This window comes from Penicillium brevicompactum, assembly GCF_028827555.1.
Source record: "Penicillium brevicompactum strain IBT 35665 chromosome Unknown utg000006l_segment0_segment0, whole genome shotgun sequence".
In the NCBI taxonomy this organism is placed as follows: domain Eukaryota; kingdom Fungi; phylum Ascomycota; class Eurotiomycetes; order Eurotiales; family Aspergillaceae; genus Penicillium; species Penicillium brevicompactum.
In genome coordinates this window covers 5,953,460-5,971,016 of record NW_026623209.1, presented here as the reverse complement: position 1 = coordinate 5,971,016, position 17,557 = coordinate 5,953,460, and the positions used below count along the sequence as shown (strand labels likewise).

General features: G+C 47.6%; 8 protein-coding genes across 8 annotated transcripts; 4 read left to right on the top strand and 4 right to left on the bottom strand.

Annotated features, from left to right (window-relative positions):
- Positions 1–166: 166 nt before the first annotated feature.
- N7506_010475 (uncharacterized protein) lies at positions 167–868 on the top strand (the record flags this gene model as incomplete). Its single annotated transcript, XM_056959768.1, has 1 exon — positions 167–868. The coding sequence occupies one exon, from the start codon at positions 167–169 to the stop codon at positions 866–868; it is 702 nt and encodes a 233-aa protein (XP_056809158.1).
- A 604-nt stretch (positions 869–1,472) lies between these two features.
- Positions 1,473–1,824, top strand: N7506_010474 (uncharacterized protein; the record flags this gene model as incomplete). Its single annotated transcript, XM_056959767.1, has 2 exons — positions 1,473–1,692; positions 1,751–1,824. 2 exons carry the CDS (start codon positions 1,473–1,475, stop codon positions 1,822–1,824), a joined length of 294 nt encoding a protein of 97 aa, XP_056809157.1.
- A 1,961-nt stretch (positions 1,825–3,785) lies between these two features.
- Positions 3,786–4,745, top strand: N7506_010473 (uncharacterized protein; the record flags this gene model as incomplete). The annotated part of the gene is made up of 2 exons (XM_056959766.1): positions 3,786–3,838; positions 3,902–4,745. The coding sequence occupies 2 exons, from the start codon at positions 3,786–3,788 to the stop codon at positions 4,743–4,745; spliced, it is 897 nt and encodes a 298-aa protein (XP_056809156.1).
- Positions 4,746–4,917: 172 nt separating this feature from the next.
- Positions 4,918–6,840, bottom strand: N7506_010472 (flavin-containing monooxygenase; the record flags this gene model as incomplete). The annotated part of the gene is made up of 2 exons (XM_056959765.1): positions 4,918–6,155; positions 6,207–6,840. 2 exons carry the CDS (start codon positions 6,838–6,840, stop codon positions 4,918–4,920), a joined length of 1,872 nt encoding a protein of 623 aa, XP_056809155.1.
- A 1,468-nt stretch (positions 6,841–8,308) lies between these two features.
- N7506_010471 (glycoside hydrolase family 47 protein) lies at positions 8,309–10,138 on the top strand (the record flags this gene model as incomplete). Its single annotated transcript, XM_056959764.1, has 1 exon — positions 8,309–10,138. The coding sequence occupies one exon, from the start codon at positions 8,309–8,311 to the stop codon at positions 10,136–10,138; it is 1,830 nt and encodes a 609-aa protein (XP_056809154.1).
- Positions 10,139–10,326: 188 nt separating this feature from the next.
- N7506_010470 (sugar porter family MFS transporter) lies at positions 10,327–12,206 on the bottom strand (the record flags this gene model as incomplete). The annotated part of the gene is made up of 5 exons (XM_056959763.1): positions 10,327–10,694; positions 10,755–11,040; positions 11,093–11,453; positions 11,525–11,951; positions 12,005–12,206. The coding sequence occupies 5 exons, from the start codon at positions 12,204–12,206 to the stop codon at positions 10,327–10,329; spliced, it is 1,644 nt and encodes a 547-aa protein (XP_056809153.1).
- An 808-nt stretch (positions 12,207–13,014) lies between these two features.
- Positions 13,015–14,580, bottom strand: N7506_010469 (cytochrome P450; the record flags this gene model as incomplete). The annotated part of the gene is made up of 1 exon (XM_056959762.1): positions 13,015–14,580. The coding sequence occupies one exon, from the start codon at positions 14,578–14,580 to the stop codon at positions 13,015–13,017; it is 1,566 nt and encodes a 521-aa protein (XP_056809152.1).
- Positions 14,581–15,862: 1,282 nt separating this feature from the next.
- N7506_010468 (uncharacterized protein) lies at positions 15,863–17,372 on the bottom strand (the record flags this gene model as incomplete). Its single annotated transcript, XM_056959761.1, has 4 exons — positions 15,863–16,251; positions 16,303–16,615; positions 16,670–17,145; positions 17,192–17,372. The coding sequence occupies 4 exons, from the start codon at positions 17,370–17,372 to the stop codon at positions 15,863–15,865; spliced, it is 1,359 nt and encodes a 452-aa protein (XP_056809151.1).
- Between the last annotated feature and the right edge of the window lie 185 nt (positions 17,373–17,557).

Below are 17,557 nucleotides of genomic sequence, written 5' to 3'. Positions count from 1 at the left end.
AAATTTTCACATATCATCCCATATTTAACCTACTCTCTACCCTTCAATCTAACCACTCAAGCTAACAGAGCTTAAAGGACAGCCTTGGCCTAGAACTGCCGATAGAAATATTTTCTTCTAGGTTCAAGTCACACTCAACAGTTCTCAAATGGGGAGTTCTTTGAACATGGCGTCGAGCAAAGCCCACTTGGAGCGACAAGGCGAAATTATGCAAATGTGGGTGGAGAATACGGGTCCATTTAAGTGCCCTATCAGGAAATCCAGACTGTGCTTTGAGTTTTTGCAGGGTTCGGGCAAGTGGACTGCCTATATGAACTCGATCTATCTGGATGAAAAGTGGACAAGTTGGGCTGAAGGAATGGGGATGGTGTCCACCGACGCAGAAGAGGAACACGGCGGCCAGATCTACGAGGCCACTGTCTCCAAATACACCAGGCAGCTTCCAACATTGACAAGATGGGAGGGCCGAATTGGACGAGGTGTGATTGTCACTGACAAGTTCAGAAGAGAAAAGGGATCCGGAGATCCGTATATGTCTGACATTATGAAAAGCGTGTACGAGTTTCATTTTCCTATCGAGAGTCTCAAGCATGTTGTTTTTGCCAGTGTAATCGAGAAGGCTACCTATGGGTTTATCACCAGTGAGATTTACGGTCCTCACAGGTCTTACACGCCATTGGATGAGCCGCGCATATGGGAAAATCCTTCTCCGGAATTTCGTGGCATTCTTGGAACACCTATCGGCAAGGTCGCCGGTTCATTTGTCATTGGGGCTTATGGCCGAGGCCTCAAGCGGATTGTGCGGATTGTCACATTTTATACGGATTATGCACTTAATGTGCAATTTGATCTCGAGTACCTTCGGTAATCTACATCGTTCTGTGAGAGCAAGGTAGAGCTGGGCATCTCGAGATACTTGCATCCATGGATTAAGTTCGATCACTGGAGGTTTTGGTAGTATTTCTTAGTATTGTATCGAATTTGAGACAACATCGGAACTCGATTAAATGCCTTCATCACAATTCTTCATTAATCTCGATACTTCCTCTACCAAATTTCAACATCTTAAGTTCTTGGTCAGATACAAAGTACAGTCTAGGAAATTAATAGAGCCAATCACATTACAATCCCCATCAGTGCGGCCTTAGGCCTAGATCGTATTGAGCAGCGCCAAGTAGTCACCGCAAAAGCTACAAGCCCACGAGTGTCGCTTCGTAACTTAACAAAAACAAGCCCCAAATAACACAAGCGAGACTATCAGTCGCGGTGCCTTGGGGGTGTGCAACGCACCTTCCCTTTATGTTTCACCTTCCAAAGGACAAGAACGACTGTGAGCGTAAGCGCGCTCTGTGTCACTTCATCTCCACTCTACTTTCTTTGCTTCTCATCTTTCTTTCTTTCTCGCATTGCTGCAGCTCGTTTACATCTGCATTCTCTCCAAATATCACTCGAGTCCTCAATTTCCCGAAATCATGGCTGGCCTCACCAACTCCGCCATCATTGTCATTGTTCTTGTCGCCTGTCTCGCAGTCACGGCGTTGGGCGCATCTCTCTTCAAACACTACAAGCCCGCTGACGGCGAGACCCCATTCAGCCCGGGCTATGAGCAGAAGCTATACATGGCCGAAGTGCGCGCACGAGGGTTTGAGGATCTCCAACAAGCATGCTGGGGTCGCGACCTTGAGTCCCGCTGTAAGTTTTTCATTTTGTCATTTTGTCACCGATGATCGCCTCGCTAATCGTCGATCAGATGTCCGGCACCCGAGCTACTACCATCGCCCCCACATCCAGACCGAAGACACTACCAACACTACAAGCTCCTGAAGGAACTCTCCTCTCCTTACATCCGATCACAAAAATGCAGTTTTAATTGGGACTATGGGATATATCGGAGCGAAAAGGCGGGAAAAAAGGCGTTTCTTTGAGTTGAATCGGTCCAGGTCTGATTTACGAGCGAGGCGCAGTTGGGAACACCGAACTTTTCACGGATGAGCAACAATCTTTGTCAAGTGGGTAATCTGACCCGGTCGGCTCCAGTGAATTGAGTGGTTTGGGTGGTTCCTGGTTCGGGTTCTGTGGAGCCCACGGTAAGCCCCGAGTCTGCGTGGGCGAACTTGCCGATGTGCGACTTTATTTGTTATTAACCGCTGGAGTTCAATGCAATCCACTTCATTCTTTCAAGCAGATGCAATGCCTAATATCACCGGCTAGTGATCTTAGCTGTATACGCAAGGTCTCACCCAATCTCAAGCAGATTTTTGTCTCAGATACCAGCGTCCAGGGTGCCAATCATAAGTCTTCTTTATTGCGGAGTCAAAACTCGTCACGATCGCATCAAAGGATCTGACTGGTCATCATTCTATCTTTCTGGCGGCTAGCGATCACTCACAGCTGTGAGCAACAGGATACCGTGTTTCAACTCAGGATTGCAATGTTTGGCCGAAGACGCGGGCTATTACTTACCCCCAGCAACGCCCAGCACAGGAGCGCCTGCCCTCAGAGCCAATCGCAATCGCAATTTTTTGTCTTCTCCATACTACAACAAATGATTATGCTATGATTTTTGGGTTAACCAGAACATCTCCCTCAGGTATGACGCGTCACGCTTATTATGCACACAACGCCTCTTCGGCATCTATACTGAGTCCGTCACCTTGGATGGGCTAGTCTCGCGTGGATTTGTGTCGCTCAGTTCCCAACATTGGACTGAAATGCTTACACTGGAGCCTACCGTAGCAAGGGTGCATCAGATCAGAGGGTTTCCTCGCTTGAAGCGTGAATCCCGGTATAGCCAGTATTGTTTGCTTCGAAATTCGGTCCGCACCTCTCAATGCGCAGAATTCAAGCACAAGCTGCATCATGGCTGCTTCATTCTGACTCTCCATCTTGGTCAATTTCTCTGTGAAATAGTGATCAAGCATCTGTTCTGAAACATGAAGATCAAAGGAGAGCAAGATAGGCACTGCCAAGACATGAACTCCCACTTGCTCATCAGAAATAGATTGGACGTCTTTGAAAGGTTCTCGAACTGTGAAGAATGACGTGGTGTCGGCATCAAAGTAGTAATAGTCGCGGGGTCGGGATAAAATTGTCGGATCTTGGCGCGATACTAACGTGCGTCTTTTTTTAGTTTCACCGTGTCCGTCTCCGTTTCAGCGCACTTGATCCACAATTTCCATCTTTTCTCCATCGCGACCACTGTAATTCAGGGCCTTCGGATGTCTCCCGCACGTACGGAGTACGGTGCCATTGGCATACGGAGTACGGACTTCGGTCTACCAGCATCGACGCCCACACGGAAGACTCGAGGCTGTGAAGTGCGCCCGGCCCCTTGCCCGGATGGATAGCCGCAAATCACCTTCTATTCTAATGCCAACGGACGAATCAAACGGGGATCACGATCCTTTGGCCCCATGTGCCAATTAAGAAGCTCTGGCCCCATCGCGGGAAATTTTGCAAGGCTCGCAACCCCTGCTCAATGAGGATTTGTCGATGCCTAAACCCCTCATGTCACCAAGATACGGACACGGCATCAATAAGACACTGACATGTCAAACGATGGAGAAACAGGCAACAAGAATTAACCAATTCAGCCAAAATGGGCCGTATTCGTAAAATTCTTCGAGATGGTCGACTGGACCCCTGTCTCCACATGGTTCGTGCACGGAAGATACGAGTACGGCCATAGGGCCAAGCTATTTTATTTTTCCCTATAAACCTCTTGGATCTAGTCTTTGACATGCACAACTCTCAGCTTACTGCCTTTTGACCGTCTAAACTCAAATATGGGTTCTCCTGACACCCTGAGCTACGAAAGTGACACAGCCAGCGAGGAACGGTGCGTCGCAATTTAACATATACATCAATACCAACCACCAAGCAGAAAACTGATGTATTGCAGAACACCGTCGCAACTCAAGATCAAGATTCAGGCCAAATTTCAAATCGCTCGACCACCTTCAAGGTCCAGTCAGCGGTTGCGACTTAGCCCCAAGCTGCTCCTTCAGATCCAACAAGTATCACGGGGTCACCGACCAATCCCCGTACTGGAACTATGGCAGCCACCACTTCGCAAATCAAAATTAACAAAGGGTTTCCCCCAGCGCCCTAAGCTTGGCATGAAAGATATCTACGCCACCGTCAATGAGCCATATATCACGAAAAATGAACGATCACCGGAACAGGAATCCCAAAATTCAATTAACGACCACAATACCCAAGAGAAAGATGTCGTGGCTGCGATGTACCAGCCCCCACCCAGCGATACTGCAGTATCAAGCTCTACGATTCACTTTCGCAACGCGCACTGTATCTGGCAAGCCATGAGCAGCACAGCAAGTCCCTCCGGGCAAAGCACGCCGTGTTACAAATTTACCATCAAAAACGAAGAAAACATCATCGGCGCCGGGCAATCCAAGATGTTCATGCAGTGGGAAAAGCGGACACTGTCTGCTAATTCAGATGAGACATCGGAGTCTCTGGGGACTGAATATTTCGTGCTCCTCGCCATTGATCGCGAGGCACGTCGCAAGAGTAGGATTGCAACTATGAATCGGGAAGGAGTCGAAATTTTTGTAAGAAAGAGCTCAATATTGGAGCATTTGAGGACCTGTATGGCAATGACGAATCCTGTTTCTGATGGAAGTTACGCTGGGGACTCGGATGTGAATTTGGAAGTGTGGTTGTATACGCATGTTCTTACACTTGGTGTCTGGGTTGCTTCTCAGGAAGGGTGGCTGAATTGAATCTTTTTCCAAATGCAAAATTCCTTGCGAAAGCCGCTGCTCATGTGAGGCTTGGGTCACCATACATGGGATACTGAGTACTCCTGATCTGCGTGCTGGGTTCATCAGAGGTAGGTAACACGACATTCATCATCATTCAATTCCATGCCCGGGTCAAAGCATGCTTTGACGACTAGTAAGTGGTCAGACCGTCCTCAAGTGCCTTGATCTGCAATGCCAACAGACGAGAATAATATCTACACAAGGCAAGATTGCCACCCATGAACCAGAATCCAGGGTGACCGGAGCGTCGCCAGATTGTCCGGAATTCTCCCTCTTCATCAAAGCCCCAGATATCGCCAACGCGATCAGCAACCTTATCGCCAAAGATTATCCGAGCCTGGGTTCTCATGTTCTGGTATCCAGTCGCAAAGACGATCTCATCCGCCTCAACTTCAGAGCCATCGGCAAACCGAAGACCATTGGGAAGAATCTCACTGATTTCCTGGCCTTGCTTTACCTTGACCTTTCCATCAATGATGAGCTGACTGGCGCCAACATCAATATAATATCCACCTCCGCGTTGGAAATACTTGATGAAAAGGCCAGCGTCCATTGGACCCATGTCTACCTTGAAACCTGCTTTTTCGAGCCCGAGGAGAATCTTGGAATCATTTTGGTTCATCGCCTTGGTGACTTTGATCTGCTGTGTCTTGAAAAGGGGTGGAGGAATACTCCACAGGTAGAGATCTGCGTCTTCGGTCGGAGGTCCAGACTCCTCATACAATCCCTTGAGTCCGATGGACGTGATGGAGTTGGAGCTCACCACGCATGTAGAGCTTCGCTGCACCATGGTCACATCGTATCCCTTTTCAAAGAAGTCTTGGGCAATGTCGTGTCCGGAGTTACAGGATCCAACCACGACTGCCTTTTTGCCATTCGAGTTGGACTTTGCGCCCGGGAACTCCGAGCTGTGACACATGGTATCGCCCTTGAAATTCTCCATTCCTTTGAATACAGGAAGCTTCTTCTTGCCTGAGTGACCGGTGGCTTGGATTATGTGACGAGGGTGTAAGGTGCGTGTCTCCGTGGTTCCGTCGAGCTTTTTGCGCTCGAGGACAATGGTCCATTGTTTCTTGCTCTCGTCCCAAGAGGATGAGGTGACCTCTGTTCGGGTCCAAACATTAAGTTCCAAAAGCTTGACGTACGACTCAAAGAAGTCAGCAAGCTTATCTTTAGGTGTGAAGATTGGCCAGCTCGAAGGGAAAGGCAAGTACGGCATGTGATCAAACCAAACAGGGTCGTGGAGTACGAGCTGATGGTATCGCTGTCTCCAGCTGTCACCGATTTGCTCTTCCCTGTCAATGAGCAGGGTGTCGACGTTGAGCATCTTGAGACGCGCTGCAGCAGTCAGGCCGCCTTGTCCAGCTCCTGTTTTACGGTCAGTTTTTAGTTTTTCGAAAAGCTCCTAGGCCCACATACCAACAATCAAAACAGCCGGATCTTTCTTTTCAAAATTGGCCTCGTCAATCCGACGGTCTTTCCAATTATTTCTACCTTGTTGTTCTCCATGCTGCGCACCGGCAGGCCGGTTGGGGCCGGTTGCTTCGTCAATGCCGGTCGCGCCGACCAGAGTGGCGAAGACAGTGAAGAACTTCCACTTTCCGGAATCTTCTGCTAATCGCACAACTCCATTCCCGTGCCCATTTTGAGTAGTGATCTTGATGAAGAATTCAATACCATTCACCTCGCCAAAGGCATCTATAGGACCCACGTGAGGGGCCTTGAGAGCGGAAGACCGATCAATCTCAATTTTACTGGGCACTGTCGGCCCAGTGGTGAAAACAGAGATAGCTTGGTTTCCCTTGATGGTGTGGAAGTCCCATGAATGACACAGGTGGTCACGCCAATAGCTGTTCTCGATGAACAGTGAGGCAACACCTGCATTGTCTTTAGCCGAAAGACTTCGGTTGAGCTGCTCTACTACTTCCGAGGCAATGCCATCCGGATTTTCGGGTATCGTCGAACAGGTTGAAGGAAATTCTCCCAGGGCGATATCGTGGGAGCCAGGCTCCACTCGCTCTCTGGATTGCAACTGATCAATGGTAGCTGTCATTGTTTTGGGGAGGCAAAAGATGGGGAGTAGAAAGCAAAAGAGAGAACCTTGGAAAAAGGTTCCCAACCCCTCAATTTGACACACCCCCGCACATTTAGGCTGGAGCGAGCTGCAGATGAAGAATATCCAATTCGCCTTTGGATCGAAAATCCTTCTCCACTTTGCATCTGCACCTGCGGAGCCGGGCCGCCCAATTCCCAGCTTTGTTTCCTTTTTTTAAAAAATTTATCTGATGTCCCGGACCTTTTGCCCTGGTTGATCTTGCTTGGAAGTCGTTTGTTTCTCCTCCATTTCATCGCGCTGCTCTGTCTCGCTGCTCACTAGTTTGGGTTTCGAGCTTAGTTATGGTCTGTCTAAAATTGATTCTGCCGAACTAGTACTTTTGGTACCTATCCACTTCGCACTTTCATCAATTCTTGAGTGCACTTGCCTCATCGGTATTTTCCAATGTTGGAATTGAATAATTTCAAGGTTGATGCTTTTCTTTTTTCTTTTTTCTTTTTGTTGCGAAAAGTGTCACCTCCAAGCACCAGGGAGCTGGGTACGAAATTTATAAGGTTTCTGTCGAATGTTTCCTACTTTGTGGGGCTGACATCGGGACACAGACACGGCGACCGAAATATATTTTGGATGAGCGGTACGGGGATCGCCAGGGTGAGCCCTGGAGGTAGTTTCTATGTTTGAATTCACCAAATCAACGCATTCCAATAAGATGATAGCCCCGGGGGATTCCAAGTTCAGTAATTGGCATAAATTTTGAAATTCTTTGTATAGAAGCTCAGTTCAAACATCAGCTTTTCGAGATGAACAATTTTGTGGAGAGTGTAAGGCTATATGCTGACCATTTTAAAGCAGATTGATGAAGCATCAAACCTCTGATTACCTCATAGCAGCATCATTGGTCTAGTGGTAGAATTCGTCGTTGCCATCGACGAGGCCCGTGTTCGATTCACGGATGATGCACTTGTTTTTTTGCAAATGATTTCTTTTTTGCTTCAAAAACCAGAAAAAAGGAAAAAAGACACGAATTGTTGGACGCTTGTTGAAGTGGCTTGAGCACTTGACATTTCAAGGCAACTCGGCGCAATCAGGCTCAAGAGTCCTGTATACAGTCCAACATGAAGAGATCCACCATTATGGGCGTTCTAGATTCGTTGTTTCCACAGCTAGATTGCTAGTATGGAGGCGTCGTAAGCTGCCCACGATATTGCAACGCCGCTTTGGAATTAGTGCATAAAAGTGTCAGTTAGTCGTTTCAGTGACAATCGAGTTGATCTTTTTTTTTTTCGTTCTTAATCAAGCTCACGAAGAAAGGGATCGCAGTTTTTCTACATAGAGCCTTTTGTCTTTGCCCAGGTGGTGCATCTCACTTTTACACAATCTCTTAGCAGCTACTTCTGATCTCGTACAGGAAGCTTGCGGCCCACGAGATATTGAATTGATAATGCCACTGTGACCTTTATTCGCCATGAGTCGTGCCAGACGTCAAGCTCTGGGTGCCTTCTTTGCAGTCATTCTTTTGTTGCTGACATACCGTCGCTACCACCCAACTGATGGACAAGGACATATTACCAAGCCAACATCAGTCCCGATATTCACACAGCAGCAAGAGAGTAACCAAAACTCCATCGCCGGTCCTCAGTCGCAATTCCTATGGAGTCACATGCCCTTGCGATACCCCGTCGTCGAGATCAAGCAAGTTCCCACAGAGTCTCGAAACCTACCAAAGGTTCAATCAATCCACTCGGAAACCTCTCACTCGCAGCCTTCGACCCAACAAGCCCGGCGATTGGTCATCAAAAAGACGTTTGAACGGTCTTGGAGGTCTTATCAGTCTCTTGCCTGGGCCGCAGATGGAATTGCACCTGTTAGTGGTACTCCCATAAACGGAGGAGGCTGGAGTTTGAAGCTCCTGGAAACTCTCGATACCCTTTGGATTATGGAAATGTACGAAGACTTCGAGCTAGCCGTGGCTGCAGTGATGCAGGTCAATTTTGAAGTTACTCCTTCACCCGAAATCAATACCCATGACACCAGCATACGCCTACTTGGGGGCTTGTTGGCCGCGTATGATCTCAGTAATGATGGAAGATTACTGACAAAATGTGTTGAGCTGGGTGATATGCTTTACTCTGCGTTTGATACCCCGAATCGAATGCCGATAATCCATTGGGACCTGCACAAGGCTTCTCGGCACGAAGAGCAATTGGCAGAAGAGAATATCCTCACCGCAGAGCTGGGATCCTTTACCCTTGAATTCACAAGACTGTCACAGACCACCGGGGACTCGAAGTACTTTGATGCTGCACAACGAGTCATGGAGTTACTTGATCGTCAGCAGGGATCCACCAAGCTTCCGGGTCTTTGGCCTGTCTTTATGAACCCCAGAGCAGAGCTTTTTGAGGGCGATGAATTCACGCTGGGGGCCGAGGGAAATTATTTGTATAAGATATTACCACGAGCCCACGCGTTGACCGGTGGCCATATACCGATTTATCGCAGAATGTATGAGAGGGTTACCTTCGCAGCGGCAGGGCATAATCTCTTCCAAGCGATGAATCCCAATTCAGAGCACTTCCTCCTTCCAGGAAGTGTTCGTGTTATCATGACACAGAATGGCAAGCCTCGAACGCATTCTTTATCGGAAGTACACCATCGATCCTGTTTTACGGGTGGTCTGTTTGCATTTGGAGGAGCTCTGTTCAACATCCCAGCCCACAAAAGAATTGCACACAACTTGGTCGATGGGTGTATCTGGGCTCACCATTCTATGCTACATGGAATTATGCCAGAGGTCCTAGAAACAGTGCCATGCGCGTCTCAGAAACATTGCCCCTGGAACGAGTGGCACTGGAAGCAGGAGGCCTGGAAGAAAGTGAACGGTCTGAAACTCGGGAGTGATTCGGATTTCAACATCGATACGTTTATCAAAGATCATAATTTGCCTAAAGGGTTTATCGGCATACCGGACGCGACGTCCAAGTTGCGACCGGATGTTATTGAGAGCATGTTTGTTCTTTATCGCACAACTGGACGCGAAGATCTTCTCGACAAGGCCTGGGATTTGTTTCAATCGTTCAACAATGCTTCCAAGACGAATCATGGCAACGCAGCTGTTATTGATGTCACTTGCGAGGGAAGTAAGCCAATACTCAGTGACACAATCGAGAATTTCTGGATGTCGGAGACACTGAAGTTTTTTTATCTTATTTTCAGTTCTTCTGATCTGATTAACTTAGACGAATTTGTTTTCAGCGCCGGGGGTCATCCTCTGAGGCGACCTAGCTCATCGGGATGAGGAATATCTCCCTTTATATGTGTGAAGATTCCGTCTTTCCTACAATAATCTGTTCATTTGCGATTAACACAAGATAGAATATACCCCTATTTACAAACGAGAAGCGTGTAAACAAAAGCATCATTTGAATTGAATTGAATTCTCTCTACCCGAAAGCATATCCAGTCATGCCACCAGGGCAATTGGGCTCAAACCTGTGGATGGGTTTCAGCCCATACCTCGCGCTCAATTCGTGCCTGAATCTCATCTTCGCTATCATTGAGAACATCTCCAAACACACCAGCAACTTGTTCAAGCGACTTGTTTGCGGTTTCCGGGACGAACAAGAAGGCAAAAATCGCAGCAGCAACACAAAACAGTCCGAAAAATAAGAAGGTCCCCCATCCCAGCGAGACGAGCATCTGGGGAACCACAACACCTATGATAAAGTTAGCCAACCAAATGGTGGCAGTTGCAAGACCCACGCCCTTTGCTCGCCTGGAGCTGGGAAATACTTCAGCGGGAAGTACCCATGCAAGGGGGCCGTATGAAGCAGCGTAGCATGCGACATAGATATCTGGATTCATGGATATCAGACAAATCTGTGGATTTGGGACCAGGATCGGGCGCTACTTACAGATGAGGGCCACACCAAACCAACCGACACCTTTATGAGAAGTCCAGCTATCGCTGAATCTTTCATATATGCCTGCCATTATGAGATGCGGAATAGCCATTGCAACTCCACCAAAGATAGCAAGCTTCCGCCTGCCAATCTTGTCCAGAAAAATAAGCGTAGGAATGCTAGCCACAAGTTGAACAACGTTCACTAAGCCGGAAAGGATTAAGGCTGTATCGTAACTCTGACCAAGTCTTGACAAAAACGTCGGTGCGTAGTATACGAAGGCGTTGATCCCCGAAAACTAAGATCATATTTTAGCTTTTGACAAATCTACCATTCGAGAGGTACAATACCTGTTGGAAAAAGGGAATAGCAATAGCAACGGCTGTTCTGCGGAGATACCGAGGACGGAAAAGATCGATCCATCCCTTGATTTCCAGCATAGCGGGCCCGGTATTGGGGTATTGGTTGTGCATGATCTCTTTCTGAAATCGAACTTCAGTAAGAATTCCCCTCCATTCTAACAGAACAGTCTCATCTGAAGGCGGAAGTCGTCGTAATTTAGCCAATGATGCCAAACTGTCTTCTTTTCGGTCACGAAGAGCAAGCCATCGAGGAGAAAATGGAAACAAATGAATCCCAAAGCCGACGACCAGGGCCGGAATCATTTGAAGAAGAAAGGGTAAACGGAAAGCCCAGTCCCCGCTAACCGCTCTGTTTGGAGGGTTAATCTAAAATTTACATTGGTAGATGGAATTGGGCAGAAGACGAAAGCCTTTACATACCTTGTGCCATATGTAATCCAGTATGCAACAACAGCTCCCACCACGATGCTTATGGCCTCGAGCACCATCAAGGAGCCTCGCAGATTTGGAGGTGCGATCTCCGAGATGTATAATGGTGCACCCATTGCCAAAGTGCCGACACCGATTCCACCAATAAATCTTCCAGCCACGAGTGTATCGTACTCATTGGCCGCTGTTTGTATAATGGCACCGACGCAGAAGAATACAGTTGCAACGCTGATACCCCATTTGCGCGAGATGCGATCCGCGATGTATGGAAAAAAGAGACACCCCACGAAAGCACCGAGTTCGAGCATTCCCGTGAGGAACCCAGTGTGAAAACCGTATTTTGGAGCAGCAGGGTCGACCTCAGGAAATTGATCGATGAATTGAGGCATCACTAGAATCAACGATATTACTCCTTGATCTAATGAATGTTGTTAGCAAGAAGATATCAATACCACAGGGCAAGGATCCCACCATAGCCAAAGGATAGCCCTCCGAATGATGCTAGAAGAGCTGCACCGCAGACATACGGCGAGTTGACAATTCCCTTGAGGCCATTACTTTCATAGGTTATATCCTCAACGGCGGAGTTGGGGTTAACATCAGCTTCATCTTCATCATGAAAGAATGATGCTTTTTTAGCAGCATTTTCAGCAGTGTCTTTGGTATCCGCCATCTTCGGGATGGGATGGGATGGAATGAAACTTGAAATGGTATTGATTTGTTGAATTTTCGAAAATTCTGATGGTGGAAGCTCTTGACTTACATGTGAGGCTTTTATAAGATAGAGAGCGCCGCGAAAAGAGTCTAGATGTAGAACCCGGTTTCTCTAAGTTTCTCCAATCCGTTTTAGAGCGGCCGTGATTGGTAAAGTCACCGGAAGGACTAAGCGTCTTGGCGGGGGATCTTCCCCGTGGGGTTGCGGAGATAATGACTCTTTTAGGCACGACCTCATCATGCTGGCATGCATTTCGGCTATTGCATAAACGTCATCTCTGTGCCCCGCAAGGCGATTGGCTTTTGGTATCTAGCAGGACTTGTTTGAACAAACCGACTTTTTTCAACTTGAAGGGTTTATTGTTGGAAATCATGCGAACACCCCCAGTGAGGGTTTACCGAGAAGACAGAAGACTTGTACGATAATGTAATTTATTTTAGAACGGGAGACCTGAAGGAAAAAGAGAGAGCTAGCTCAATCTACGCCATCTACGTGCGGGGGGCCTGACAAAACGGGCACCCACGCTCGGGCTCCGACAAATTGCGGAAAATATGACTTCAAGTGGTACATGCTGTTTGAAAATTGAAAATCAGGGATCTTTCTCAACTTCTATTCGAGTAAAGAGTACTCAAGTGAGATCATACAGGATTCAACCACATCAGGGACAAGGTTATTGGAAAAGAGTACAACCTTGGAAAGGGTTCAAACAAATTTCATTCAACTTCATTAGATCAAAACTACTACGAACATGAAAGGAGTTCACAGACTAGTCACTGGCAGCCACTTCTCTTCGCCAAATCTTGATAGGCATATCTCCCATCAACAGATTGAACGCCTCATGGCGCTTCAGATCCCAGTCAGGTCCCGGCAATGCAAACTCGTACCGGTGCACGAGTGATGCCAGCATAATAGTTTGCTCTAGATAAGATATGTTCCGTCCGATGCAGCCCCTTCCACCTGTTGAGAATGGGATGAAATATGGTTCCATTCTCTTTCTCTCCTCGGCATCCATCCAGCGATGGGGCTGGAATTCTTCGGGATTTGGAAAAATCTTTGGGTCATGGTGTGCACCATAAATCGTCATAGATACGCTTGTATTACCTGGTATCCATTCACCGAGAATCATTGCGCCCTCCGGTGGTGTTCGGCGTGGAAGACCTGCCGAGGTAGGGGGAATGATTCTCATGGCCTCATCAAGGCACGCTCGGAGAAATGGTAGATGTCTCACTGTGTCGTATGGGGCAATAACTTCGCCTTCGGCCATAACGCCAGCAACTTCCTGTCGCAGAGTCTCCAGGTGAACCGGGTGTCGAATCAGTAAGTGGATTAGTTGTGTCAGTGCAATCGCAGTGGTATCTGCGCCGGCATCGATGATTGCGCCAATTTCGCCGACAATTTCGCCCCACTCCAGATTATGCGGCTGACTGGCTTTATCATCCATCAGTGCCATGAAGAAGTCATCTAACTCTTCACCGTTGTTGTATCGGTTCATACGGGCAACGGCCTGGTTATAAATGACGTCTTTCCATGGCTCTGCATCTTTCCAAATTTGGCGCCACTTGGGAAAAACCTTTGAGATAGCACTGAAAGTTTTGGAATTCTCATAGTCCCATGCGAAGTGAGATGCAGCGAAGGCACTTTGATTCTGAGCCTTACGATAGTGCGCCTGGTAAGTTGAGCCGTCCATTCGCTGTGCAGTCACAATATCATCCCCTTGTTCAAGGAGGCCCAGGGTCGAGGAAAGGGCAATATTGTTGATTGCCTCGATAGTGAACAGGTTTATCCAGTGGTTGAAGTTCACAGTCAGGTCAGATGGGTCTGGGACAGAGTTCGCCAACAATGGTTGCGTACAAAGCTTGTCAAAAGCCTTCAAAAGATGCTCTGTGGTACGGACAACCTTGAACTCCCAATGAACTAGGTTTTTGATGGCAAAGGCAGCTGAGAGACGCTTGCGCTTCGCGCTATGATCTGCCTTGTTGACCACATCGAACAGATTCGGATGAGGACCACCAGCCAGTGAATATTTCAAATCTTTGACACAGGTAGTTCCGTGTCCGTAAATATCCTTAATAGCACGGATGTCTCCAAATGACAGATTATTGGGCCCAATACGAAGAATGGCTGAACTTTTGTGGGCTTCTGTGAGGTCTCTTGATCGGAAGCCACAGGCGCTGAGGTAGCAATAGGGAATGTCCGTGATTCCGGAAAAGATCGAGTAATTTTGATATTTTCGGAAGCCTTTGGGATCGTAGAAGTAACGAAAAATCGGAAGAACTAGCCAAGTCACGACAAAATAGAGCAGTGTCGCAACAATGGCCAAAGTAGACAGCATGCTTGCGAGATTTCCAAGGTTTGCCCCGGTGCTTTTCGAGCTTTGGTCTATAATAGAGAAATATCAGGCGGGGTGGTAGGAAGGCAAGATATAGGTATAAAGGTTGAATGACAGGCCGGTGAATGCAACCTGAAAGGTATCCCGCATATCGGAAATATCAGATCCGTCGTGGACCGGGGTAAGTTCCCCCCACCACAGGCAAGTCATGATGTGGAAGCTTTCGTCCAGTAATGACCTCCGCCTGAAGGGAAACAAAGGAGAATTGCGCATCACTAATGGTGAGTCAGGCCTGGACGTCGAGAGATCACCTGGGCAAGGTGAGCGACCCACATCTCCACATGAAGCGGATGCTCTGCGGAAATTTTGGCTCAATCGGGATATGCGGAAATTTGCACCAAAAAATCGGAAATCCACAATAATGGCATTCGTGCTTGCGATACACAAGACCGCATCATTTGCTTATCAGGTAGAACCGTTCATAAACCGCGTTTTTAGAGGCTCATTGGTCCAAGGCTCAGCCGCAACGACTGTTGATCACGAATTTGTGATCAATTCAAACGATGGAAGTAGCCTCCATGGGAGAACCTATACTCATTACCCCGAAGAACTTGACAATTTTCTTTATGAAATTCAGTTGAGTGGTATTTATTCAGGATCAGTAATGGTAGGGATGATTCCCTGGAAGAAGCTGCGGGTTGAACGTGGGAATGTGGCAAAGCACAGCACTCTTCCGTTGAACATTATTTCCATTATTTACATCAAATAGTACATTGAAAAAAATCAAAGAGCATTTCCGTGGAAGACTAGACAGAAGTCCCAATCAAGGGGTTGATTTGTCGCGCCAAGCCTCCTTGAGAGTCGCTGAAGTGGCGGCCGTCGGCCATGCATGGCGATATTCAAGATCAGCCAAAAATTCCAAAAGGGCATTTTGCTCCGCAACATCAGTAAAGTACTCTCCACATACAGAAATACCAACTGCAGCATCCACCATCAGAACTGGATTAGAATTCGACAGCGCGATACCGCAAAGACGCCGAATGATACCCCTCAGCTCCTCCTCCAATAATAAAGCAGCTGCACGAGCTGCTAGCCCAAGGCGAGATAATCGTGGGTTAGACACAGCTAGTAGAATCCGGGACAGTTCAATATGTTGCGCCCCAACTGCTTGACATGCATTATTGTGCCATATGACGGGGAAGAAATCTCCATTGGCAGGATCGGCATCTTTGAAATATAGAGGCTTGAACCCCAATGGTTTGTTGGTTTCCCAGGTTTGCTCAAATCATTTGAGAACAGTCCACCTTTCCAGTTGCATTTGGGGAGTCATTGCTTTTCCCTCTCCAAAGCAAAATTTCAGAAGATCGGCACACCAGACGAGGATTCGGTTCGTCCAAGAGAAATCTCCTGCAGAGGTAAAGACTGTATAATCGTTGTCTGGACACAAAGGAAGACGGAAGGTACGTTGGTTCAGAAAAGCACCCCAAATTTCTTGCCGCAGCGCAATCAAGCAGGCTGAGTGTCGCAACGACGCAGAGGGAATTACCTGGAGGTCCTGATCCCTGGGAGGCCCATGGATGGTATTGTAGGCATAGAATGAGTCATCATGCTGAGTATGAACGATAAATTGAACAGTGTTGAGGTATGCTTCGGAGTCAATTCCCAAAGAAGGTGCTGCGGTTTGTGATTAGATTTGTCAATGGCTATCAAGTTATGCCAACATACCATCGATCTGCTCATAAAATCTCAGAATAGTAGCCGCGGTGAGAACGTCCTCGTTGTATTGTTCATTGGGATTGTTTGACAACTCAATAAGATAAGAGATACAAGTGTCGTGATAGCGCACGGCAGAGTCAGATGTAAGTCCATGAAGTCTGATCCCCCCGAAGACAACGCAATCCGAATCATCTCGATACGCCGCTAGTCGCGTCAAATGTCCAGCCGAGGCAGTGTACACTGCAAATCGCAAGACAGGGCAGAATAATGCTCTTTCTGGTACATTTAGCTGGAAGTGACGATCGCGATCACACGTGTCGAACTGGTTGGGGGTTTAGTACAATGACATAGTAAAATGTGTTCACGGTGGACATACCCAATAGGAAAGGTTCTCGGTAAAATGACGCATCAAGCATGCTTCTTCTAAATTAGTATATGCATCTTCAGTGTTGTACTCAGGAAGGCCTTTCAAAGGACCGAGTGGGTACTGGCTCCTTTCAGGGGGAAACGATGCATGTGGTCGGGGTGTCAGATAATGTGACTCCTTGGAGGAAGATGCATATGGCGATAGGGAATGTATAGAGCTAGTTATACCAGGACGTGGGCTGGATTTTGTATTGGATAGAGGATGGCCAGGCGACGTAACTAGGTCTCCAAGTTCGCTCGCATCGTCGGTATGGGACTTGTGTGGCTTGCCGAGTGCGTCCCCGCTTGACGAAACCACCGGAGACGGCGTTGGCTTGAAGATGGTGTCATTTGAGTCTGGATGAGTCACGTCTGTAGATGTTTGGTGCACTGAATCAGAGTCAAAACTTTCTCTCTGGCCTTGTTCCTGCTGCTCCGAGGTTTGCTCTGTGTTTACAAAATGCAATTTCCCTAAACGCATTCATTAACCTACCAATTGAGTCATGAGGGCGGGACACAACACCAACCAGTTCGAGTAGGATCAACCCACTTCTGAATTGGGGAGAAGTCGAAGCCTTGGCGCTTGCGGCGAGCGTCTTTGAACTTGAAGTTGGATGCGGAGGATTCGCATGTCGTGTGAGATTTGATACAAGTCGCACATGGCCTCTTGCCATCACCTTTGGGTAATTATAGTCAGAAAAAATGCTCTTTTCCCCCAAATTATCATGAAGGAGACAATACATTTTCGGTGACGCGCTAAACAAGGATGTTAGTAAAAGTGTTTCGGGATCCAACCATAGGATGAAAAGAAGCATGACTTGCCTTTGCACCACTCGCACGGATTTGATGTATAGCGCTT